We start from the raw sequence: 26346 nt of genomic DNA, 5'->3' as shown, positions 1-26346 counted from the left end.
TTAGAAAAATACAGGACATGCATTTTAAAAGTTTGCAATGAAATTAGAAAAAAAAACTTGAAAGAAAAAATAAAATCTCATTCTTACCTTCATTGAATATGGCCTCTTTTGTTGGATAATACCCATTATCATTCTGAGTGTTTGAGAGTATGGGTTTCCCACCTCAGGCAGTAATGTCTACATTTAAGAAAATCAAAGTTTAAGTTTCAGTATAATTTATAACATTTAGATAGAATGAGATTATTAGAATGTTAAAGTTCAAAAGCATCCTTCTAAACCATTATACTCAACTATTGACTTAGTTCATCTACCTAAAAACCAAAAATGTGAAAAAATATACTAAAAATTATTCTTACTTACCAGCATGCCATTTCTACCAGTGAACTTCCTGTCTTTTGAAAATAAAAATCTTTCCCTGGAATTTGACATATGTCTATCACTGAAATGATCCAAAGGGTGTATCTTTTTTGCAAAGGATGTTTTTGGCCCATTCACCATGATTTTAATCCCTTTGCAAAATGGCTATTTCCTTCTGTGAGAAAAAGATACACTTTATTCCTGCAGTGGATCAGTTGTAGGACCCTGAGGCATGACCACATTTGGAAAATGCCATCCAAGTACCACTGTTTCAACACTAAAACAAACTACCAAACACTGATTTCTCAAAGGGCATGTGGCCTCTTAGATTTCCCTGAAAGCTGGTTAACTGTGTACAAAAGATAACTACCCAGCTGCATATGGCCTCTGGGGATGAGAGAAATCTGGACTTAGATTTCTTTCATTAAGACAGTAAAAAGCTAATGTTTACTTCTAAGCAAGAAGATCCCAAGAGTTAATACATCATCTGTGAGTTAGCCATCGAGAAAGTGAGTTAGAACATTTTACCACAAAGTCACAAGTCTCAGAAAAAGATCACAGCCAAGATTTTCACATAAGTTGTAAGTAAAAAATATAAATAAATAAAGGCAGAAAATTAATAATTTTTAGTCACTCTACTAAATACACTCCATGTGTATTCTTTGACATTAAGAATATTAAAGACCTTTTTATTAAAAATAAAAAACTATACTATATATAGTATATAGTATATATATAGTATATATAGTATACATGTGTCTCAAAGTGCCAGCTCCCTCTAAAAAGAAAGCAACATTTGGTTTTTCCTTTTGGTTTTTGAAGAAGGCTGGGAAGAGGTGCGCTGGACGCAAGCACACCCCCCAGCAGCCTACTGCTGCTCCGTAGGGGACAGACTTCGGCTATTTCAACTCAGCAAATACACATGTGACACTTACTTTGATAAATACCCTGTGAAATAAGAGGCTTCCTTAATAAACATTCGTCAGGCTCATAGGTCTTTGGCCACTGAATTTTAATTAATTTTTAAAAACCTGTATCATTCCTTAATTTCAACATACAGACATCTTACTGTTTCTCTCTTCATCATCTTAAAACTGGTCTTTGAATGGTATCTTCTCTCTTAATATCTTAATGGGATATGGATTCCTCTAATTCCTTTAGACATTTTTTTGACATTCATAATGGACATGCAGCTCTCTAAACTGACCACCTGTCTATTTAGCCTGAAATTTTAATCCTACCCCCTCCTCCAAGATGCTGTGTGTCTACCTTCATAACAGAAATTCAGGGATGAACTAGCCTTAAGCCATCTTGCCCAAATAAGGACTCAGGGAACATACCATCTGCTGAGTTCTACGTGTTAATTCATAAGGACTCCACTGTCAAGCAGAATAAGACAACAACCATCATAGCGATGGTGCTCACACAACAGTGGTCTGCAAGTAAGGCATGCAATCAGTGTTGACTCTCAAGCAAATTATAATTGTTGGTTTTTCCTAATATACTTTAAAAATAAAGTCATTTGTTCCACATCAAACCTACAAGCTCTTTTGTAATAACTGAAACAGAGGGGCACATAATCTGTTTTTGTGGGATTATTACTTTGTGATTAATTAAACTGACGTCTGTAGCTAAACGTGTATGAAACATGAAATTCTCTCATATATAGAACTATACCTTGTTTTTTCTTTGTGATACATAGCTGCACATGAACAAAAACATTTAAGAAGTGTATCACCACAAAATAAGCAAAAAATAAACTTACCATATCTGTGTTGACATGTGCGAAAGACGGCACATTAAAAATTCCTTGGATCAGTTCTGGTGGGCTGCTTACTCCCAACCATAAGAACATGTTTAGCCCATTAGCCAACAGGAATATTCCTTCTTCTGAAAGACAGGTCTCAGAGCAACGAACAGCAACAGGTAACTTTGTACTTTTGACATCTAACGTGTGCTGTGCAGGGAGAGGCAAGAGTCAGAATATCCACCCATCCTTTCCTTCCTTCCCTCCCTCCCCTGTTAGTATTTGTTCCTCAACTTCAACCTTTTACCGTAGTTCTCGTCTCATGATCTACTAAGTAAGGGCAAAGTACGATTCCCTCCCGGCAGTGCGCCGCCGCCGCGCGCTTACTAGGGGCAGCAGCTGCGGGTAGAAGAAGAGCTGCGAGTCGGCCACGCCCATGGTCATGACCAGCTGCCGCTGATACGCCCGCTCGTCCGTCGAGAGCTCTGGTCGGCCGAGCAGCACGCAGTTTTTTAACAAACAGTTCATGTACACCGGCAGTACTTTCATGGAATCTGGTAAAATAAGCTGAGAGAGAGACATTTGTTTCAGATGATTGGTTTTTACTGAGAATTAAGACCCGCTGCACTTTACCTGTAAAATAGAAGCCACATTTGCTTTTGTGGTTGTGGAGAGGACTAAATGGTAACCCCTGCAAAGCACACAGAGTGCAGAACCTGGCCCAGAGTAGACGTTCAGAGGACGGCAGTGGTTTTGTTTTATCTGGTGCCCCAGCAGCTTGGCATCGGCATCACCAGCGCAACCCCTGCCCAGGCTGCCCAAGCGCTGCCACCTACCAGATGTGTGACCCTGGCAAGTCACTTGCCCTCTTTCTCTGCTGAGGAAAAGAGAAGCACCTCTACTTCCTAATCATGGGGTTGTTACGAGAATTAAATGATTTTCAATTTGTGAAGCACTCATAAATAATGCCTGGCACATAGCATCATATATATATTTACTAAATAAAAATGAAATAAATAAGCAGTAGAAGTTGGTAACACAGGTTAGGAAATAACTGGAGTTCAAGAACAGCATTTCCAGCTGCCCACAAGATAGCACTTCCTTTTTGTGCCTTGTGCATCTTAAACTCGCACAGACTCGTCACACACTGAACGAGTGCCACATGTCAGGTTCCAAGCAAAGTATCAACATGCTACAGAGGAGTGAGGCATGGTCCACGTCACAAGATGTCTAACACCCACTGGGGATAACAGACATATAAATAGGTAAACTATAATAAGGAAATTGCAATACGAGAGAGAGAAACTAAAACAGGAGATGCTTCGGGAATTCATTAGGTGTGTCACTACTGAATGATAACAGGAAAAAATCAAACTCCTACAATCCACAAACATGTTCTTCCTCTGTGTTTCCTATTTTAGATACTAGAACTACCAGATGAACCCTAACGTCACTGTTGCTTCACCTTCAATGAGTGAATGACTTCTTTCTATTCTGTCTTTATAATCCACCTGTACCCTCCTCTCCATCCTCACTTTAGCTCACCTGACCTCATTCTGACTTCGTGCTCACCGCTTCAAAGTACATACCATAATGTGATGCTACAAATAATAACACTACGCAGCAATTCTAGAAACAACTGGATGGGTTAAAAGAAATTACAAATAATTTGCCTGTGTGTTTAAACTGCTTCTCAACTCAGTTACATAAATGTGGCTAAGAGTCAAGACTGACTGGTCTGAGTGTCACTTCCATTTAACAGCAAATCAATGGACAAGGAAGTATCCAGAAGAAATATATATATAGGAGGTAATGATAATTTGCAAATAGAAATATCTGGTCTATAAATTCCTGATTTCTTTTTAGCTATCTTAATGATGAAAAAGAATATACACTGACCAGAATCCACACTGAAAGAAACATTCCCTCAAGGCTCTGTTAGGGTTTGTTCCTCAACTAAAATCCCTTTCAGGTGTCTTCTCATGATCCACTAAGTAAGAAATGGGTGAGACAGAACTAACTAGCTCAGGCAAAAATATTTCAGAGCAATTCTACTTTGCAGTTTGTTTTCCCTCTCAACTTTTCTCTCCTTTCAAAGAACCAAAGACTTACATAAATGCATGTTTCCTCATGTGAGTAGGACACTTTCTTGTCTTCTTGTGATTTTTCCTCTAGCATAAAGTTCTTATTTTTTTTTTTTTAGCATTCTTATTTTTTTTTAATTGAGGTATAATCAATGTTCAACATTAGGTTTCACTAGTTTCAGGTATACAGCATAATAATTCAATGTTTTTATATGTTGCAAAATGATCACCACAATAAATCAAGTTAACATCTGTCATCATACTGTTACAGGATGTTTTTTCTCTGATAAGAACTTTTAATATTTATTCTCTTAGCAACTTTCAAATATGCAAGATAATATTATTAACTAGAGTTGCCATGCCGTCCATCTCCGTGACTTATTTTATAACTGGAAGTTTGTACCTTCTGAGCCCCTTTTTGCCCACTCCCCACCCCCTTCATGCCTATGGGGTCCACCAATCTGCTCTCAGTATCTATGAGCTTTTGGGGGTTTGTTTGTTTTTCAGATTCCACATACAGGTGAAATCATATGGTATTTGTCTCTCTCTGACTTATTTAGCAGAAAGCACTTTTGTTTGACATTTGGTAGTGGATTATGTTTTCAGCCGAGGAAAATTAAGACCCAGAGATGGAGGACACAGATCATTGTCATATTCCAGAACCATGCGGCCTCAGTGCTATTTCTGGGCTAATTACCAGTTAGGCATCTTACATGTTATGGATTAAGAATGTTCTTAGACTCCCGTACAGAAGCATGGTCATGCAGTTTTTTAATATCTTGCAAGTCACTGGTGGCTTCTCATTAATCAGGTCATATTAATACAGTTTAGAAATCTGTTGTCCTAAATACCACAAAAAGATGAGCTTGGTTCCTGGTAACAGTATCAGGACTATTAAGTCTGATGAGAGGTGACTGGATTATGGAGGCAGAGGAAAGGAAACAGAGGAAGTAAGAAGGAAAATTTATGGTAAAAAAGAAAAATGAAGTGAAAGACGGTATCAGTCCGTGTTTTTGAGGTGGGGAAGAAAATGGTGGCAACAGATGACTACTTAAAATCTTTCCCCACCTCCCTGATCCACTCCATAAATAACGGTATTATTCTAGGGGAGAAAAGGTGTGAGTGAGGAGGGAGTGGAAATTCATATGAATCCAGTTTGACTGAATTTGCAGAATCTGTCTCTTCTTTGGGGTTTTGAAGTAATAGATGTGGTAATGAAAAAAAAAAACCACTGCAGTTAAGGTCATCGACTTGCCTTTTGAAGTCGGTGTACTTCCACATGATGCAACATATTTAAGTTCAGAACAGTGAGTTGTTAGATTTAATTTAAAAAAGAAATTATGTTGCTTATGTAAGCTTAAAAAATTGTTTTCATGCTGTTTTTGGTTATGTGTCTTAACCCAGCATCCATCCATGGCCCCCAGAGTGGATGCCTCCTTAAATTTTGCACCCTAAGGAAAAGCAGGTCTGCTGAGGTCCAGTAACATATAATCTGAGCGTAAAGCTCCTTAACAGTCTTGCTTGGATCCAGGAAGCTTCGGGGTCCATGGTAAAAGGGTGGAATTCCTTGATGAATCTCTCTACAGAAATTACTTCTTGCAAGTAAACTATGGAAGGCCACCAAATCTGAATTCTCTGAATTTACATTCTCTAAAGAGAACTCCAAGTCTAACCATTATATTTTTAAATAATGGTATATTTTAATATAGTTGCTAACAGTTTTATTTACATTTTCCCCACTCCATGATGGATAGTCCAAGGGGACCTAAGTTAAACGTACACTTGAAATGTGCTAGAGGAGAAAGAAAAATCTCCAAAAGAACAGGAATAATCTTTATCAACTTTTTTGAGAAAAATATTGGCATCATAACATTGTTACTCCAGAAATAATTAAACTGTGGAAACAGAGGACCTAGTAGTAAGGCAAAGCTTTTAATTTTAAACCAGGAGGAACCAACAAATTTTATTTCTTTCCTTAAATAGGCAATAGATTTGTTTTTAACTTAAGGTTTTTGAAGTCAATTGTTTAAAGGTTAGCAAATAAACTTCCTGAGAGGACACTAACTGTACCTGTTCTTCTTCAAAGAATCCTTCTGAAGTGTGAGCTACTCCAGAGACAGTCATGTTTCCAGAGCTCAAAAACAAATAGCAAAACTGGGGTATGAAGTGATCAGGGCTTAGGTCCAGCTGCACCTGGTGGGCTCTGTGGAAATTAAACACGCATGCTCTGAAGTAGGACTGATACCGGAGTTCCCCAAACTGGCAACTCCTCTGAGTAATAAAGAGGACTGACATACAGATTCGAGAGTTGCTCCTGTGATTATCAACAGGAGATGAAAGAATGGATGCTGCTTTAATCACTCTGGACAGCACAGAAAGGAATTTTTGTGTCAAGTCCAAGCTAACTAACTATCTGTATTTGTTTTCATTTCCTTCTTCACTCTGATTATGAATTTGGCCCCAGATGTATCTGCACCACCGCTGCTTCTGCAGGGTTGCCCTGGGTGGGGTTTCTGGTGTCCTTTCAGCACTCACTATCAACCAGGAGTTAAAACCAGAACGTTTTCCCGTATGTTCTTCACTGTCTTCTTTTTAATTCAAATTCTATACTCGGATATTCAACACACAACTATGAAAAATGGCATCTTAATTCACATACGGAAGAATATGAAAAAGGACAGGTGCAAAATGAATGTGCATAAGAAGTTCTACTCTTTTGTTTTTACAAGAGACAGGCTTATCTGAAGGATCTTCTAAAATTTCAAATTATTACAAATTACTAGTTCTTTCAAAACTCTTCATACCTATTATTAATTTTTAAATAAAAAGAACTGTGAAATTTATAAACTGTATTTATGTTTGTAAGAGATCAAGAAGCCATTACTGCCATTAGCGCATGTCAGCTTTGTTAATACGTCCAAAAGGTACTTAACCCATCCACATTTCACAATGTAATATCCATCTCTGTATGCAAGAGAGAATCCCATTTATATTAACATTTCTTACCTATAACATTCTTTTGTTTATACATAATGTAGTGGCTGTCAACCTAATCTGCACACATATTTTTTGGGTTCATGCATCTTGTAAAGCCAGTAAGTTTTTTAACGTTAGCTGTAAAAATACCACAGTCCCCCCAAATGGCATTGTCAGTCTTCTTGGTTATATGGTTTACTGCACAGCATTTAAGTGCCTGGAACATGATAAGCCTTTACGAGCAGGATGCTGAGTGAACAGAAGTCGTTGGTAACACTTTAGCACCTGAGGACAGCAGGTGGCTTACCTGGCTTGCTGCAGGTGGATTTGCACAATTCTTCCGGTAACAGGCCAACATGTGGGCAGTCTGATTAACTAAAATTTCCCGAATGACCTTCAAGGGCTGGTGTAAAACTGCTTTAAAAGCTATTTGCACAAAACAATGAAAAGGGCATCAAAGTTTAGCTCAGAAATTGATTATTTTTATAATACTAAAGAAGAACAAAAATTGCTATTATCTTGAGACCACTCAGCAGGGAATAACAGCACTTAAAAATGTTCAAGTCATTTGCTAATGCTCTCCTCTTGACTAAGTATGATGATCAGGCCAATGGAGAACAACACGTACCTATAACAAAAGGCAGGTTAACTGGTCCTGATTTTTTCTCAGAGTATTAGCAACAGAACTCTACACGCAGAGAAAAGAAAGACCAGTCTTCCATCTTCAAATGTTCTGAATTCCTATCAGCTGGATTGTTCTTTCTTCTAAATCTTAGTGTAGAATTTCAACTGGGGTTTGGGGCAAGGGGGGAGAAGGAGCCAGAAAACTACCTCGGGCCCCTACCATTACCTAATTCTCTTGGAATGGATGAGTGAGGTCAGTCTCACTTCTTCCATTATCCCCGCGTGCCAGAGGGCAGGCTCACACGCCACCATGGGTCTGAGTATCATCTTCCTCAGTTTCAGCTCAGCTCCCTGGGAAGGAAACTTTAAACAAAACTGGATGGCATGGGCCAGACTCCGTTCTCTCCTTATTCGTCTAGAGGTAGAGATGCTGACCACTCTCCTTCGCTGTTTGCTTTTATGAATTGTGAATTTACCCATCAAAAGGCTGCAGCCAACAGGGCTCGCCTGAATTACCAGGCAAGGTCCCCTGCAGCACAGGATTAGCGAAGCGTTACCTGACTTGGCGAAGAAGTTGATCAGGGCATCTGTCTCACAGCTCTTGTAGAGATCAGCTAACTGGGAGCTGCAGTTCAAGCCCAGGTTGTGAATCCGAAGTCTCCTCTGACCACTGACGGTCGTGTAGAGCACAGCACACTGCGGGGGCAACAGCGAGCGCGCGTGTTGTTCTGGTTAGCACATTCACCCAAGCTAGCCTGACTTCTGTTTACAGAACGGCGCGTGCAGCTAAAAGACCTCTAAACTTGGCCTGCAAAATTTTTTCCATTTTTGCTAAGGATTGAACAACAACACATGAGGGAGGAATACACTGGGTTTCCATGTAGCATTTCACTCGTTTAAACACAGTTCTTCACGTCAAAGATCTGTTTGCACTTCCACAACTAGACTACATTTCCCATCTCAGATTTCACTGTCAGGGATTCAGGTTCAGAAATAATACCTGCATGTTCTCATAGTCCTGCTCAAGGCTCACTTTGCTTAAAAACAGACAACTAGCTTTGGTGATGCACTCGATTTTTATACAAATGATACATGTATCCGTTTCAGGAGTGCACGTTAGAGTTCTTCTTTAACTTGATGGCAGCCTCTCTCCCTGGAGGAGGTGACGATGCTCTTGTCTGAAAACTATGACTGTTAGAATTTCTCCTGTTTTAATTCTAAGCCTCCATGGCTTCTAAATTTCATTTACTACCAAGCCAACTCCTATTGATACTTGCTTGTGACATGACAACATGTGCTCAGCACAGTGTCTGGCGTCTGGCAGGAGCGCAGCAAAGGAGGGAGCGAGTGGGTCCTGGAGCGTGAGAGAACTGAGGGGGCCGGCAGCCAGTGCGCTGACACCTGCCATCCTGACCTCAAGTCGGCGGGGCCCTCGTGCAAACACAAAACCATCATTCCTTCACATAAACAGCATATGAATCAGAGCACTCTAATCTAGTGACTTCTGCCTTTGGAGAAATAGAGTTGAATTTCTTAACAGAGAGACTAACATAGTTCACGGTATTTGAGTCTCCCCACTTACCACTGTCAGTAACAAAGCAAAAACATTTTAAATCACCTGGATTAAGGCTCCACTGTCTTCACTGAGTTTGTCATCGTGCTTGAACTCCACAGTCACAGCCTTGTCACAGTCGATGGCTGCCATCTCTACATCAGTGGTGTTGTTCATGTAAATGCCACCAAAGAAATCAGTGGCTCTGAAACCTAAGGATGAGGAAAAAGGGAAATTTGGCTTCTCATCTTACTGCTGTTTTCTTTGTTGGCCTGTTACTAGTTTGAAGAGGAAACAAATGACCAATAAAGACCTAAAAACAGTACAAAGGAATAGTACCTGTGCTGGTACGAACTCTCATAATAGCATCAAATCCTATTTTCTTCTCAATATCATTTCTGAGGTCATTCAAAAATTGTTGACTGTCCAAGTGCACCTGAAAAATAAAGTATGGTCACTGTCCACCAGGTGGCAGTAAAATACTTAAAATAAGAATTCTTATTTAAAAAAAAAAAAAAAACTCGATTAAAACCCACTTTATCCAGAAATCTTAGGGTTCGTAAAGCCTTTTCAATGTGATTTCATTTGTAATCTTTGGTCTTATCAAGTCCCTTAGCTGGTTTACAGGGTAAATATGTAGCTCAGTGATTTTTTTTGTATTGATGAGAAATAAAAATAGATGATTAACATTTGTCATTTATGTTGGGGGAACACTCCATGTTTCCACGTGGAGGTACATATCTTAGAGGCTCCCCTCGCCCCAACACCTTCCCCTCCGGTGATGGCAGGTGACTTATCTGCTGTGTAAGTGTGGGAACAGGATCCAGGTGCACATAGCTCAGCCTCTTCTGCATCCTCTCTCTGGGGAGGCAGGCTGCCTGCAGGACCACACACTTCCTGGCCCTCAGTACGGTAGCTTGCAAGGGACAGGTGTCCACAGGCGAAGCCTGTAGCTGTGCCCACTTTATGCCTCGGGGTGTGAGTCTGTCTCACTGAGGGGTGAAGTCTAGCAAGCCCACTTGCCTGCAGACCATTACGGTGCTGACATTCTGATCATCTCTTGACTCTGTCTCTCAGTTCAGGCTTGGAAGAGAGGGTAGAATGAACTGGCCCCCAAATCATAACAAGTTAAAACAAGTATGTGGTCACTTTTAAAAACAGTATCTTAAGATATGTAATAAAAAATGTAAAAATTTTACATAAAATAAATTTTCCCTCCAACATGGAAGCTAACATTGACATTCAACTCTGTGGCTGAACAAGCTCAGTCTGTTGCCAGACACTGAGGGAGAGGAAAGCAGTTACATAATCACCTGTACACCCGTTTCCGTCACCTCTAGAGTTTACACCTGTCAGCTGCCCACAAGGGGGCACAGCTTTCTCAACCTACAATCTAAGCACCCAAAGTAAACCGGCAGCAGAAAAAGGAGGCCAGCAAAGTGCTGGCATTTACCTGGAAGTTGTTGTATTTGTAGAGGGTCCCTCCAGTGAGCTGAGGCACGAGCCCCAGCGAGGCCACATCCACATACTGACTGGGGAAGAGGAAGAGCGTCACACAGCAGCCATGGGCCACGCAGTCCTTGGCCAGCGAGTCGTAGACATTTGTCTGGGGCTGGAAGAGGATCTGGAGACAATGATGCACCCAAGGAGAAAGAAAACCGCATCATGTTTCTGGTTTCGGTTTTTCATTTCTACTGGATTCTTACTGAATTTTTTTTAATGGAAAAAATTCTTTTTTTCCAGTTAAGTGGCCCGGGGTGACTGAATGAGCTGTGGTATCATCAGTGCGGCGGCCACTGCCTAAGACCGCGTGTGTGCCTGGCATGTGCCATGTGAAACGTGTGCCCAACTGTGTGTGACCTCCGACAACTCTAGTGAAGCCGGCAGTGCTCTCCCCCTCACAGACCGAGATGAGGCACCTTGCCACCTCATGGGTCATCCTTCCCACTGACTTGTCCCCATGTCTACACTGCCCACAGGCTGGAGCAAAGCGGATTTTGAGCACCAGCCACCTCTACTTGATAGCTCAGGAGTGCTGTCGTGTGCAGCCCCCACGTTCTCCCTCTATCCTGATCTTCCGTTTGCATTTCCCCCATTTCTCCCGTGTCTGGAATAGCCTTATCTCTCAGTCTCTCACACAGATCGTATGTGAAAAAAGGTTGAGACCTTATCTTAATGCAGGTATATTCCCGACATCAGGTCTTGTAGAACAGACAATTTCTTAAATTAATTGCACTTCACATTCTCTCTGCAACATACAACGTCCTGGATTTATACATTACATTTAACCTCTCCCCTTTTCCTATACAAAGCACACGTTCCCTCTCTCTTCACTCCCTTTTAAGAACTGACATACAGACACTTCAAAGGGCGATCATTCACAGATACCTTCTCTTTGTCCGTGTTAATCAGTTTTTTATCATCTCTGTTTTTGAGCTTCCCTGGTGCTTCTGCAGTTGGCAGGGAGGAATGGAAGATGAACAGTTTCCCAGGACAGTCTGCTGCCTTAAAAAAATAAGGATAATAATTAATCTAAAAAATGAGTCTTGGATGGAAAAGTTTTATTTTAAGGGATTCAGATATATAAACTATTAGTACTTTCCATGAGCCAAGCACTGTATACATCTCATTTAATCCTCACAACAGCCTTGTGCCTTACATAGATCAGGAAACTGAGGCTCTGAGAGGATACATGATTTGCCTAAAGTCACACAAGTTGTAAACGAAAAAGCCAATATTTAAATGTCGGTCTCTATACCATGATGTTTTAAAAACCTATTAAAATGATGTGCCAAGGTAAAAATACTTTCTTGTTTAGCCAACAATATAGGACTAGGTGACTCCTACGATGCCAAAGTAAATGACAGGATTCTCAGGCTCAGGAGGCAACAGAAGCTCTTCTTTGAAACCGTTCATAAATATAGATTAAACCTGAAGTGGTATTTCAAGGAAGAGAGCACAAGAATGCAGTGGTGTTGTGGCAACAGCAGACACAGGGAACCAGCTATCGGGCAAGGTGACAAAAGGAAAAAAATGTGGGATCAAGATTACACTGTACACCTGTAGTCCCTGGGAAGCAACAGAAAGACCAAGAAGGCTCCAAGAGTCAAATCAGCATTAAAAAATATTTGAAATCTTATTTAAGGAGCTAGGAAGTAACCTCCCAAGCAAAATTGACTGAAATTAGGTGATTCAATATATTCTATCGCTCCCCTCCCCCAGTCTTGCCTTCCTCCAACCGCCCTCCCGCCCCCGGGCACATGGCTGCCAGAGCACGGTCTTTGAAAGAAAGGCCTCTGTTCTGATCACATACAGGGCTTTTCTCCTTAAGACTCCTGATGGCTTCCCGTCACAGGACAAAGTCCACATTCCTTTATCTGCGTGGGAGCTGGAAGGCTGGGAACCAGTGAGATGAGTTGCTACCAACATTCACTGTGTGCATCTCCGTGCCGGGCCTCTAACACGTTTCTTACTTAACAGTCACAGCCTGGTGAAGGGGGTATTATGGCCTGTAAGTTAAGGATAGGAAACACTGAGGCTCGTCCAATCTGCCCCAGGTCACACAGCCTGTAGAAAACATTTTCAAGGCCCTTTGAAGTTCAGTCTGAATTTCTTTCCAGTCTAACATCCAACGTTTCCTCGCCCCTGCCATCCTCCGCACTGGAAGTTTCCACCACACAAGCTTCTTGTTTTTACCACGTGTTCCCTCTGCCTGGAACCCACCTCTCCCCTTCCTCGGCCTGGAGCTGCTGTTTGCAAAGACTGGGTCAGTGGCCGACACTGGTGTGCCTGCAGCAGCTGCAGGATGTGTTGTGAAGCTGTTTGCTAATAATAAGGTACTTGGGTTTGTGAGTAACTTCCTTAAAAAGCCAAGGAAGAGAATTCAAGGGTCGCTCTGCCCTGATGTGTCTCACTGGGTGACATTCTGACATGCTTTGTGGAGTGGGGCCCAGTGGCGGGGTCTCTGCTGACACACTGGGAAGGGGATATAACCTGTGCCCTGTCTTGTCTTTGCTGTGTGGCCAGGAGTGGGCTGCGTGAGTCTCCCACTGAAATGACGGACAGATGCAGCACTAGTAAGAAGCAAGGCAAGGCGGAGTGAAGCCGGGACCCACCCTGGATGTAACACTGCACAGGAGAAAGACACTGTCCGCGCTTTCCCCAATAAAGACAGTAGTTCCAACGCAAATCCAAGCACAAGGTACAGTAATGTTGATAATAATGTGTTAAATTTTTTGAAATTCTTTTTTTTCTTTTCTAGCACTTTGACTATTGTAAAAGTACTTTTTGTTTGTTTTAATTCAAGTAGGAGAAGGTATAAAACTTTTTTTTAAAGTCTATCTTCTCCCTGACTTTTCTTGCCTCGCCTACCCAACTCCCCTAAGGAATTCACGATCGAAAGTTCCTCTCTCCATCTAGATAGTCTCTACTCATGGAAATACTGTGATTTTATGCCACAGGAGTTATGAGCACGAGCCCTGGTCCCCATCTGCAGGGTCCAGAACCCCAGCCGCTGTATTAGCTGAGTGACACCGGGCAAATTATTTACCTTCTCTCACCCCCAGTTACCTAGTTACATAACACAGGAAAAACAGTAACGACATAAAATATTGTTGGGAGAATTCAGTGACCCAGTATACGGTTTAATTATAATTAAACATACATGATTGCCTGGTTAATATTACCTATGGAGTAAAACCCTAAAGGAAAAAAATAGGCCCATTAAAATAAAGTTCAATATTGAAAAAAAAAGTAGCCATATTTATCTTTTTTTCCTTATATAAAGGCTATTCAAATTTCACATTTATAATTTCATGAATCACATCCTCTTAAAATCTTTTATAAGTAACAATAAAAGAAAGAGCACCTATGGCATTACATGCTTTCTAGCCCTACAAAATTCGTATGGTTTTACCAAAATCTGATTGTGCCCACCTGAGTGTATCATCTAGGGTTAGATGAAAGACACATGTCATTCTTATTGGGATGGAAAACAGGTTGAAAAACGCCGGCATGGGGAACGCGTTGTTCCAAATTCAGCTCCAAGTCCTTCCCCCTGAGAGATGTGTTATTATCACCCTCAGCAGAGCCGGCTGCCTCTCCTTCCATGGCCCCACTCTACTTGGCAGATAGGACTCTTCTAGAATTAATGACCCTGGGTTACAACTTTATTCTACTGTCTTCTTGGATCAGAGGCTCCATGAAAAGGAAGGACTCTGACTTTTCTGCAATGTGTTTCTCCACGCCGCCCCAGGTCTAATGCCTTACACTCTACAGGTGTGCCATCAATCTTTGTGGAAGGAATGTTGTGAGGCATCACCTTGAAACCAAATTCACGCACATATTAAGACAACTGAAAGATAACATTCCCCCCAACTAATGATCTACTTGAAGCCAACTACAAAGGGCCATTTCCCTCCGACTTTTTGCTAAATTCTATTAATCAAGTTTTACAGAGGAAGTAAGGGACAACTCAGAAAACTGTTTGGAGGCTGGGTGAAAAGACAATGTCAGAAATTCACATATAGTTGAGTTATGACATTCAGATTTGGAAAGAGATGCAGATTTTGAAAGACCATGGGAAAAAAAGACACTGAGAGCACAAGATGCTGTGGACATGGAATCATGTAGAACAGAAAATTGTGCATCAAAGTCTTTGGATGGACGGTTCAAGAACTTCTGAGAAAGCATGCATAAGAACTTTCCAAGCAGTCCCTCTTTATCTTTATGACAAATTAGCATATGTTTTGTGTTAGGTTTTGTCTACTGTCTTTGCTTGAAAACTTTATTACAACTAATTATATAGAGATTTGACTTGGCATCTATCTGACAGAAAGTAAAGCTATCATTCAAATGGGGGAGTCCAGTTCTAAAATGCCTTCACTTGGACACAAATAAGAAACATTGCACTTTGATGTTCTTCCAGTTTCTCCTCCCCATCCACCGAGGATGAGACTCTCACCTCTGGCCTCGTGTACAGAGTACCCTGAGCTACTCGGCTGAACTGCCGCCATCCTGGACTTTCCAGAGTTACTCTTTGCTCTCCTCCCCACCCCCTTTTTTGGACATACTAGCAACAAACATCATACCTTGTATTACAGAGTTACATCCTTTCTGCCACACTGTAAGCAACTTAGAAGCAGGGACAGCAGTCCTTACATTATAAAACATAGGCATTTAGTCAATCTTTGTAGATTAAGAGAACAAGTGAATGAATGATGTGGTCTCCTCAGTATTTAGATACTACCCTGCATTTTCTCAAAAGTGGTAGCTCTCAGCCTAATAACTTCAGGCATGAATGTGGGTACCCTTGTATACAAGTGACACAATTTTAAATCTGACTGAGTTTTGGCCACATGGGACCTGAAAAGAGGATGATATAATATGCCTGTCAGAGGTAACTAAACTATCATGCACACATCAGACATGTACACACACACACACACACACACACACACACTTTTAGCCTATTTGAAAACTTTTCCTTCTTCATCCAAACCTGATAAAGTTCCTAAGAGGCAGAAAGTGTAAATTGCAGAGACAAGCATCAATTGAACAGCAGCAGTTTCTGCAATGAATTTTAATCACCCAGAATCTTCCTGGAAGATGCAGGAGAAACTTCTTCATTAATTTGTTATTTATAGCAACAATTTATTTATTTAAAAAAAAGCTTTGAGGAAATAGACAATTAAAGGCAATATACCATAGAATCAGTAAGGCAACTGTAAAGAACTAGGTATCAGTAAGAAGGTCGGGGAGAGAAGTAATTATATTAGAAAATCTACTCTAAGTAGAAGAAGTTATCTCTTTCTTGGTAGCTAAGGCTCAAAGAAACATCATGAGTTAGAATGAGTGTAGCAACTGACTCTAGGAAACCAGTTAGCGAATCTTTCTACATGTGAGAAACTGAATCATGCAATAATGTCTCCACTTAATGTTCTGCACAAGAAAGAAACTTTCTCCATAGTGTTCTTCCTTAATTTAACCATTAAGTAAAAGCTTAGGGTAAGACGTTAAATCAAGGGTAACTGAAAGCATTCTTAGCGCAAGTGGAACATAGGACATGTACGGGTCAGGTATGCCATTTTCTGGTGAGTTAACCTGGTGTGAGGATACTCTTGGAGGCTGCAGAGTGAACAACAATTCTTTATGCTGGTGGTTCCCAGATATGGATAATTAGCAGGACAAATTGGGGAGCTGCTGAGTCAGGATCTCTGGGAGTGAGGCCAGAAATCTGCTTTTTTAAAAAGCACCTGCCCTTCAACATGTGGGGGAGCCCCCGCCTCCCTGCTCCTTCTGCAGCCGTGGGGTCTGTATGAAGACTGGCGCTGGGAGAACAGTCCGCCAGCAGACACCCGGCAGTAACTGCCACTGACTTTATGTCCCACAGCGTTCTTTTAAAAAGGTACTTCCTTATCCTTACATAAGGACAATTCTTTACCTTCTATAAAGGGAGTTCGTCCTACTTTGTAAGAATAATGCTACTTATTAATTTCGATATTCGTAAAGTTATTCTGATTAGCTATGTTTAGATATTAGTTTCTTTTCATTCTTAAACCTCACTGTAAAAGCATATGTTACTCTAACACTAAAATTGCAAATTTAACCAAAAACAACATGCAAAAGACATGAAAATAGATTGGCTGAAATGGACTGGCCTCTGGCAGATGACAGGCAGCTAAGAACACTGACAGCCGCAGTCGCTGTGGTACAGTCACCTCGAAGAACGTTACTCTTATTACGAACACAGTGGGTTTCAGTTACGTTTCCACTGCGGTATCACACCTTAGACACGTGGAATGCATGCACACGAATTTGCTTTATGTTTTTCTGTGAAGCCTCCTAAGCAGCCTCGAGAGCCCCTGTGGAACCCATTGGGATAAGACAGTACTGCTCCCTTTTAGAAATGATACGTGGGGCTGAGCTGGGATCTGGACTCAGAGCCCCTGGAAGCCTTGCCTGGGCTCTTCCTTCCACTCTCCTGTCTTAACTGATGACATACCGGCTGAAAAACATCCACTCATCTGTCCTCTCAGGCACAAGCACGTGAATATAATTTTACTCCCGGTACTAACTTGGCGTGGAAAGACTTGCGGTGTCATGTATAACTTATATCGGGAAATTTACATACGGAGTTCTAGACCCCTTATTGGAAGAGAAAACAACAATTGCAAAACCGTTTCAAATTGAAACAGAAGATATTTGTTGTTAGTCATGTGGAATAAAATAGGAATTCCCACGTCTTTCTGTAGCCGAAACAATGATTGCTGCTGGCTTTCACAGGATGAAAGCTAACATCTCCAAATTGCCTTCCGACATAAAATTCATCTTTAATTTCACGTGACATTAACACGTTTTGAGCCTTTTTGAGGGACATCTACAAGTCTTTGATTCAATGAGTGAATATTCTGAAGATCAAAAAACCCAGGCACGAATCACTGTACTACAACCAGATGACAATGTTCAGAGGCAAAATTTATGTGGAAGTATCTCATAAACTCAGTTCTGTGGTATTATTGCTCCTAGTGGTCATTACTGCCAGCCATTTCATTTTAGAAATTAATTTAAATGTAACTTTAATATTAACATTTAAAAATCACCGTTACGAGCTAGCTGTCTAGGCCAACGTGGTTTGACTCTTGTGCTAAGGTAGTAATGATTAAGAATAAGCACTTTTCGATCGTTTTCCTTCCTCAGATTCCTGTCTTTATTCCTATGAAAATGGCCAGAGTCCCTGGGGCTCAGCTTCCCAACCAGACACCCAGCCACCCTTGCGTCTGCTTCTGGCAGTCGGCCCCCATTCACTTCTGTCGCTGTCACGACCCTGCCCTTTGCGTGTCTGAAAATGCCAAGGAAGAAGAGAGATGGGGATTTTTCTCTTCATCTCTGGTAGTTCAGATATTGTTAAAACAATTTTTAAAAAGATCACATAAAGTTCATAGAAAAGCCAAAGGGAGGAGTTAAACTGGAAACCCTGACAAAATCAGTGGCTCAGATGCTAATAGTTCTGGAATGTAAACGCTGGGAGAGATCCGTGGTTTGGGCCACTTCCTCCTGAGATCTGCAGGGAAGTTTGGAATAGCCTCCAGCAACCTACAGGTTTTAATGAAGGCTGTTTTTTCTTTCACAGATGAAATTTTCTCTCTGTGTATGTGTGTGTGTATGTGTGTCTGTGTGTCTGTTTTCAACATGTAATTACTAGCAACTAGAAGTGTCTACCTCTCACCTTTAGCGCTTCCATGCCAGCCTGGATGACAGGAGCAAAGACAGTCTCATTTTCATTTGAGTCTGCAAACATCTCTGGAATCTGGTCCAATAAACTGCAAGAAATGAATGAGCAAAAGGCTTTAAATATTTTGCACATTGTAATAAACATCAAGGAAGAAATAAGTAACATGTCAAGCCTAAATACAGATGGTGTCTATTTCACTGAACACCTGTGGGTGAATTTCACAGGTCATTCCTCCAGGAATGATACCTTGGCATGGTTTGGCCCCCAAATGTATGATTTGGTTGAGGCATTTACAAAATCACACACTTTATGGATGTTTTTTCCTATTTACTACATTTCTGATCCCTCAGACTATAAATTCTTGGAACAGGGGCTGTATCATCCCTGAATAATCTCATGCACATGCAGGAAATAATTCCCTTGTGTCGCCTTTCCAGCAAAAAGAAGGGGCTGCTGGGGTTGAGTGTGAGTCCTAAAAAAGTAATTCCCACTTTTAGATACAGGTCTACATTTAAAAGAGACAGAACTAACATAAAGAGTAGAGTTTTATCATCTGTGTGTAAAAACCCTGTCGTTAATGATAAAATGCGTGCGATTGAATCAAAACATCAAAAATAGACACCTGATTTGTAACTAAATTATAAAGTACTTATATTTACTTGTGAATCACAGACTGGGATTCTTGATAGTTGACAAGGAAACCATCCAACAAAGGAACAAAGACCTCTCCAACGTCGGTCACCACCATCATCTGAGGCTGGGCCAAATTACTCTTTACATTAAAGAAATGGAGAACTTTGTTGTATGTGATAAAGCCCACTCGAATTGCAGACATCTCTTCCTGATCTTCCCTGGGAGGGGAAAAACAAAAACAAAAAAAGTGTTTGAGGTTCTCTGATAAATTTATGAGAGAGAAGTTACTATGAGAAATTCAGTAAGTACACCTTCTGTAAAATATCTGGAAGACATGTTCAAAGGTTTTTGGGCTTAATTATTGTTTACCAGGGGTAAACAATACTGCGCACAGTGACAGGGGTGGGAGAGGTTACAGAACTAAATGGATCGAGAAAAGTGTTCTCAACACTCTAGGTAAAAAATCCAGTAGCTATTATGAAATCATCTGCTCATTTTTTTTAATATATTTATTCTCAAGCCATGGCAACTACAAGGAGCTTTTTTTTTTCATACACAACCTAGGCTTATGACATTCTTTATAAACAAAGCTCTCTCAGAAGTCATCAGAAGGTCAGAGTAACAAATGGCACATCTGGAGCAAGAGAAAAGCACATTCAGGTGACAAACAGGACAGCTATTTTTATCAAGAAGGGACTTGCTCCTCCTGTGTGCTTCTCTCCTTACACGTTCTAGGGACTATAGTTAGAAAACGGGCTAGACTTTGAAAGCTGTACCTCATACAAACATACAGCGTAAATACGTAAAATAAATCACATATATGATGGTCACGGCTACACAATAAAAGCATTAAAAGCCCCCAAAGTAAATTTTGGGGGAGGAGTTCTAAGAACAAGGCCTTAATCTTCCTGAAAGGAGTATAAAAGCATGAATATCCCTGTTCAAGTCTATACTAAGTATATTCCGAATTGAATGGTCTGGATTCTAGTGTTTTTTCTCTCTCTTTCTCCCCACCCTTCCTCCCTCCGCACACCTCAACACGACTGATGCTCTTAATAAGTTTCCAGAGTGGATGTAACAGTGCTCAGTGGTTACGTGAAAGCCCCCAGAGACACATGCCATTTTCTTTGACCCTTAGATGTCGGTAAAACTTATTTTGCTTACGGGACAACTCTTTTGAAAAAGACCCTAGTTTGTTTGCTCAGTTTCTAAACTTTGCACATGGCCTAAAGAGTTATCGGAGTACAAGAGAAAGGAAAATGGAAGGACCCAGAGTTCAAATTGCTGATCCCACCACAGACTTCCCAGTTTCTTTGATGTTTCAGCAGGGTGCAGGCTGACAAACCACTGGCTTTCAACCGTTTTATTTCTTCTCTACTTACTTCGCTAACTGGAGGTACCGGCTCTTCACTGGAGCCTTGATAAACGCGTGGGCATTTTAAATAGATCCTCATAATCCCTTCCCAAAGCACTTTATAAACGTTTATATTTTGGATTCTTGCAAAATTTTTAGAAGTGGGAATCCTTATCGTTTGTAACGACACATACACAGACTTACACACACACAGACACCCTCCACATCCTAAACTGACTTCATGCAACCAATGACTATACCATATCCACATTTTCCCTTTCCCCTCCCCATTTATTAGAATTTTACTCTTCAAGACCAAGCAAAAATCCTTCTTCTGTGAAACTTCCCCCGATGCTACCAACCAGAAGTTATTTCCTCTTCCTGAAGTCCTATAACTCCTTCTCACTTGGCTCGTGGTATTTAGTGCCTTTTAGTTAACATTCATGAATCCTTGATTATAGACCATAAGGGCAGCATTCAAAGCTTATGCTTTCTGCTCCCAGAAGGTCTAGGACAATGTGGGGAGGTGGAAGACTTGTTGAGGAAGATTATTAAGATGGTGAAACACTGTGTTTGGGATGGGAAGTTAGAGCCCAAATTGATAAACTGGTTGTCTGCATCTCTTCCCAACTCCAGTTGAGTGATGTTGACTTGACAGTTTAAAATCAGCTGGCTGGAAGTATTTCCACAATTGGAATGAGCAGATGCTACAAATCGAGGCTTTGTTTATTTGAGAGCCAGTCTACCAGCACACCACTGGTTAAGCTCCTGTTCCCAGTAAAGCTTTATTACATAAGGTGAAAAATGTCTGGCAAATCATGAAGGGCATTTATTCTCTTTTAATAGTTAATCTGGAGTCAACTAAGGCAAAAGACACAAAAGAAAAATTACAGAGAAGAATTTGGATTGCTATTTCCCACTGGATTTGGATATTTTCAGTGATGGGAAATAAGTATCCTGGGATTCACTGGGTTCACTTGAAATTTAAGTAACACTTTTAAAAAAACATCTAATCAGGATATCTCACATTATTACAAAATATTAGTAATGTTTTCATGGGAACAATTTTTTTTAATTTGACAAAGAAAGAACCATCCCCCAATTTTCTTTTTCAACAGCAAAGCTGTCTTGTTAAATCATATCCAGAAGACGATGGAATCAGTCCTCCTTCATGTTAATTCCGTACAAAGTTTGTAAAATTATATAAGGGACATCATAAAGAACAATGTGTTTTGTTTGTTTTTCAATGACTGCTTCCCTCAACACTTGCCCCTGTAATAGAATGAATCTGACACAGCAACACTGAAGATATTATTAACTAGAAGAACCAGAATATTCCAAAATCAAGCTTTTTGAACATTTTAGCTACAGCAGCATTAAAAACAAACAGCCGGTGGGGGGGGTATAGCTCAATGGCACAGTGCATGCCTCGCATGCAAAAGGTCCTGGGTTCAATCCTCAGTATCCCATTCAAAAATAAATAAATAAACCTAATTACCTCCCCCTCAAATAAAATAAGAATTAAAAAAAAAAAAAAACCAGCCAGAAAAAAAAAAAAAGTTTAACAAGTGAAACACTTCAAATCTTTTTCCCTCCTGTTCCAGAGAAGTCAGACAGAAAAGTCTGGCAACCTGGCAATATTAAAGATGTAAATTCAAAGTTAAATAGTAAGGAATTAGCTTTCTCTTTTCAAAAGATTAGCTAAGAGATGAACACAGCTTAGACACTAATCAAGACTTATACTGTGCATTAAAAATAGGCTATTTGGCATATTGCCTACTGTAGTTCAAAGAGGTAAATCAAACTGAAGGCAATCTTACCATCAAAAATAAAAAGTTATATACACAGAGCCCAAAATAAATTTCAGGGGAGAAAATGAAAAACAAGATTTGTTTTAAAAGATCAAACAAGAGAAGGTGTTTTAGCTGGAATAAAAACTTTTAAGAGAGAGATTTAACAAGTGGCAAGGAACAGCCAGCAGTATCCTTTGGTTTCCTGTCTTTTGCTGAAGTCACATGTCTGCTCCAATGCAATATAAAAGTTATGATGACACCTAACAGTGTGATTTCAGAACTTATACCAATAGGTTACAAGCTTCATTATCACCAGTGTGTTGAAAAGGGACTTGCGGTTAGTGAACTGACTGTGAAAATCGGTTACAAAAAACTAATTTGAACCAGTTTGGGAGACAGGAAAGAGAGGGAGAGCCCATTTCCAGAAATCACAGTAGTTTTCTTTCATACTGCTCCAGTTCAAAATTCAGATTTAGAATTAAAGCAGCCCAGTGAGAAGTTAACTAATCTTCAACAAAGGAGGCAAGAACTTACAATGGAATAAAGACAGTCTCTTCAGCAAATGGTGTTGGGAAAACTGGACAGCAGCATGTACATCAGTGAAGCTAGAACACTCCCTTACACTATACCCCAAAATAAACTCAAAATGGTTCAAAGACTTAAACATAAGACAAGATTCAATAAACCTCCTAGAATAAAACATAGGCAAAACATTGTCTGACATACATCTTAAAAATGTTCTCCTAGGGCAGTCTACCCAAGCAATAGAAGTAAAAGCAAGCATAAACAAATGGGACCTAATTAAATTTACAAGCTTCTGCACAGCAAAGGAAACCATAAGCAAAACAAAACAACAACCTACAGAATGGGAGAAAATTTTTGCAAAAGATGAAACTGACAAAGGCTTGATCTCCAGAATATATAAGCAGCTCATACGACTTAATAAGAAAAAAAACAAACAACCCAATCCAAACATGGGCAGAAGACCTAAACAAGCAATTCTCCAAGGAAGAAATACAAATGATCAATAGGCACATGAAAAAATGCTCAATATCACTAATTATCAGAGAAATGCAAATGAAAACTACAATGAGGTATCACCTCACACCAGTCAGAATGGCCATCATTCAAAAGTCCACAAATGACAAATGCTGGAGAGGCTGTGGAGAAAAGGGAACCCTCCTACACTGCTGGTGGGAATGTAGTTTGGTGCAGCCACTGTGGAAAACAGTATGGAGATTCCTCAAAAGAGTAGGAATAGACTTACCATATGACCCAGGAATCCCACTCCTGGGCATATATCCAGAAGGAACCCTACTTCAAAAAGACACCTGCACCCCAGTGTTCATAGCAGCACTATTTACAATAGCCAAGACATGGAAACAGCCTAAATGTCCATCGACAGATGACTGGATAAAGAAGATGTGGTATATTTATACAATGGAATACTATTCAGCCATAAAATGAGAACATAATGCCACTGCAGCAGCATGGATGTCCCTGGAGAATGTCATTCTAAGTGAAGTAAGCTAGAAAGAGAAAGAAAAATACCACATGAGATTGCTCATATGTGGAATCTTAAAAAAAGGAAAGAAAGAAAGAAAGAAAGAAAGAAAGAAAGAAAGAAAGAAAGAAAGAAAGAAAGAAAGAAAGAAAGAAAGAAAGAAAGAAAGAAAGAAAGAGAGAGAGACAAGTGAACATAAATACAAAACAGAAATAGGCTCATAGACATAGAATACAAACTTGTGGTTGCCAGCGGGGAGAGGGGTGGGAAGGGACAGACTGGGAGTTCAAACTTTGTAGATACTGACAGGCATATGTAGAATAGATAAACAAGATTATACTGTACAGCACAGGGAAATACATATAAGATCTTGTGGTAGCTCACAGTGAAAAAGAATCTGACAATGAATATATGTATGTATGTATATATATATAACTGAAAAATTGTGCTCTACACTGGAAATTGACACAACATCGTAAGCTGACTATAACTCAATTAAAAAAAAAGTCATTTTCAGCAGAAAGCCCATACTTCTCAAGTGTCCCTGAGAATGAAGTAAGAGGAACCACAGTCAGTTAGCAGCGTCAGATGCCTTTCTTATGCCTCCTCTTCAACTTGCTCCCAGCTCGTTCTTCTTTGGAGCATTCAGTTTGAAATCACTTCAATGTTTTTTAAACATCCCCACTGCTTTTCCAAATCATCCTTGAGAATATTATGACTTCAGCTTCATGAATACAAACAAAATGATTCCTGGGAGGTCCAGAGTTCACTCATCTGAGCCTCACACGCACCAAAACACCAGACATATGTGGAACAAATACAGAGGAGTGGGCACCTGAGGTCTGGGGGCGACCTAGGAGCTACAGACAACTCACCTCTCAAAGCACCCCTTTCCAGGACAGAGGTTGCTCACATTCAGGAGCTAAGGAGGGGTGGAAGAGTTTAAACTGGGGCAGACACTAGGTTTCAGACAATCCTTCCAAGCCTCTTTTATTTTCTGAAGCATGTCTTCCTCTCATCAAGGAAGGCTTTCCTCTTGCTCCCAAGTCTCCGTACTAGACGCTCTATATTGTACACTATGAAACACAATCTTGTTTGCTAAAAGACCTTTCAACCTTTCCTTTCATGCACTGCCTGCTGCAGTGGCAAGACAAGTGATGTACCTTGTGCCCTTGTTACAGGACATAGAGGCAGTGAAGCTGCAGAGGGGTTAGACAGTTCATCCTAAGGGTAAAAGGAAATGTGGCTAAAAAGCCACGGCGCCTGCCATAAGACAGCAGTTCAGTTTCCTGGCATTCCTTACAACTCTCTGCCACACCCAGCAACTACCAGCTTCCACGGGAAAATCAACGCTTTTGCAAAGTGAATTAACAGACTTCTAAGGTCTTTCCAATCACACTCTTGGGGTTTTCCTTATAATTTACAATGTCTTTTAAATGTTGTTTACCATAGCATTATGTCTTATCAGTTTGTTTCTTCTGCTTTGTACAAAAGGTCACTCTGACTTTTTAAGGACTGTTTGATGCTGTTTAATTTATAAATAATTATCCAGTGTTCCCAATAGCAAAAGCTATCAATGGGCCACTCAGCACTTATTTTCAGGCCAACAAACTAATTCAGCAATAGTGTATAATTACAAAAAGAATGTGAGTTCTCTTACTTTGGAAGTTTCTCCAGCATGGTCTTCAGTTCCTCGCATATGAGCTTCACAAGTCCGTTCTTGATGTTACTGTATGAAACATCAATCATGAAGATAAAGGCTGGTGGGTTGGGAGGTTTATTCTTCTACAGGAAAGCAAACAAATCATATACATATAATTATAAAGTGTATACATTTCATAATCCAATTAAAACATCCAGAAACTCTTGAACGGAATCAGATGGCTCATTTAATATTTTGTGACCTAACATCTGTGTAATTAAATCATTTTCTGGAACATAGTCTCTGATGCTATAAAAAACAGAAAAATTGCTTATTTTCTAGGGTCTGACCTGAGTCCCACTATGAACTCAGGATTATGCTATTGAGCAGGGAAGGTTCACTTCCGCAGCACCTGGAAGACCTCATTACCACAATTGTCCAAAGCTGAGTACAGGCTTGTGGCGGCCTTGCTTGTAACACGGCCTCATAGCAAAAAAGTCATAAACTGGAAAACTGTGCCCGCAAATAGTGCGAAACTATAATTAGCATCTGGTTTTGAAACTGTAGTAAAAATTAATCTGATATCATCATTTTCAACCCTTTTCCTTCATAAGCGCCTTAAAGATATGAAATTATATAGTAACATATAACTGTATACTTAAAAAACTGTACTGTATTATTAAATATATACCTATTTCTTACATTTTTATGGCAACAAAATTGAATATTGGGCCTTCTATCTGTTTAAAGCAATCACTATAACATAAAGCAGCTGCTACATAAATGTGTTGTGACTGTGGGTCCCTTTACTGGCTTGTGTTCAAACAGCTTTTAGGAAGCAATTCTTC

General features: G+C 40.2%; 1 protein-coding gene and 1 long non-coding RNA gene across 3 annotated transcripts in view; one reads left to right on the top strand and one right to left on the bottom strand.

Annotated features, from left to right (window-relative positions):
* SEC24D (SEC24 homolog D, COPII coat complex component) overlaps positions 1 to 26346 on the bottom strand; it is a 95482-nt gene that overhangs the window by 2263 nt on the left and 66873 nt on the right. The window contains exons 11-22 of one of the 2 annotated variants that reach the window (XM_045514985.2): positions 25517 to 25641; positions 19232 to 19423; positions 18567 to 18660; positions 11729 to 11845; positions 10794 to 10964; positions 9680 to 9776; positions 9407 to 9552; positions 8346 to 8484; positions 7472 to 7590; positions 2492 to 2671; positions 2123 to 2314; positions 88 to 177 (exon numbers count right to left, since the gene is read on the bottom strand). In XM_045514985.2, the coding sequence (XP_045370941.2) occupies positions 88 to 177; positions 2123 to 2314; positions 2492 to 2671; positions 7472 to 7590; positions 8346 to 8484; positions 9407 to 9552; positions 9680 to 9776; positions 10794 to 10964; positions 11729 to 11845; positions 18567 to 18660; positions 19232 to 19423; positions 25517 to 25641 (1662 nt within the window). The remainder of the gene's footprint in view (positions 1 to 87; positions 178 to 2122; positions 2315 to 2491; positions 2672 to 7471; positions 7591 to 8345; positions 8485 to 9406; positions 9553 to 9679; positions 9777 to 10793; positions 10965 to 11728; positions 11846 to 18566; positions 18661 to 19231; positions 19424 to 25516; positions 25642 to 26346) is intronic. The other variant, XM_045514986.2, reaches the window with a different exon arrangement.
* LOC141573461 (uncharacterized) lies at positions 13080 to 13678 on the top strand. Its single transcript, XR_012499212.1, has 2 exons — positions 13080 to 13176; positions 13367 to 13678. It is a non-coding gene; the product is annotated as an uncharacterized LOC141573461 (long non-coding RNA).

The sequence above is a fragment of the Camelus bactrianus genome, chromosome 2 (assembly GCF_048773025.1).
Source record: "Camelus bactrianus isolate YW-2024 breed Bactrian camel chromosome 2, ASM4877302v1, whole genome shotgun sequence".
NCBI lineage: Eukaryota > Metazoa > Chordata > Mammalia > Artiodactyla > Camelidae > Camelus > Camelus bactrianus.
This window is presented reverse-complemented; position numbering and strand designations above follow the sequence as displayed.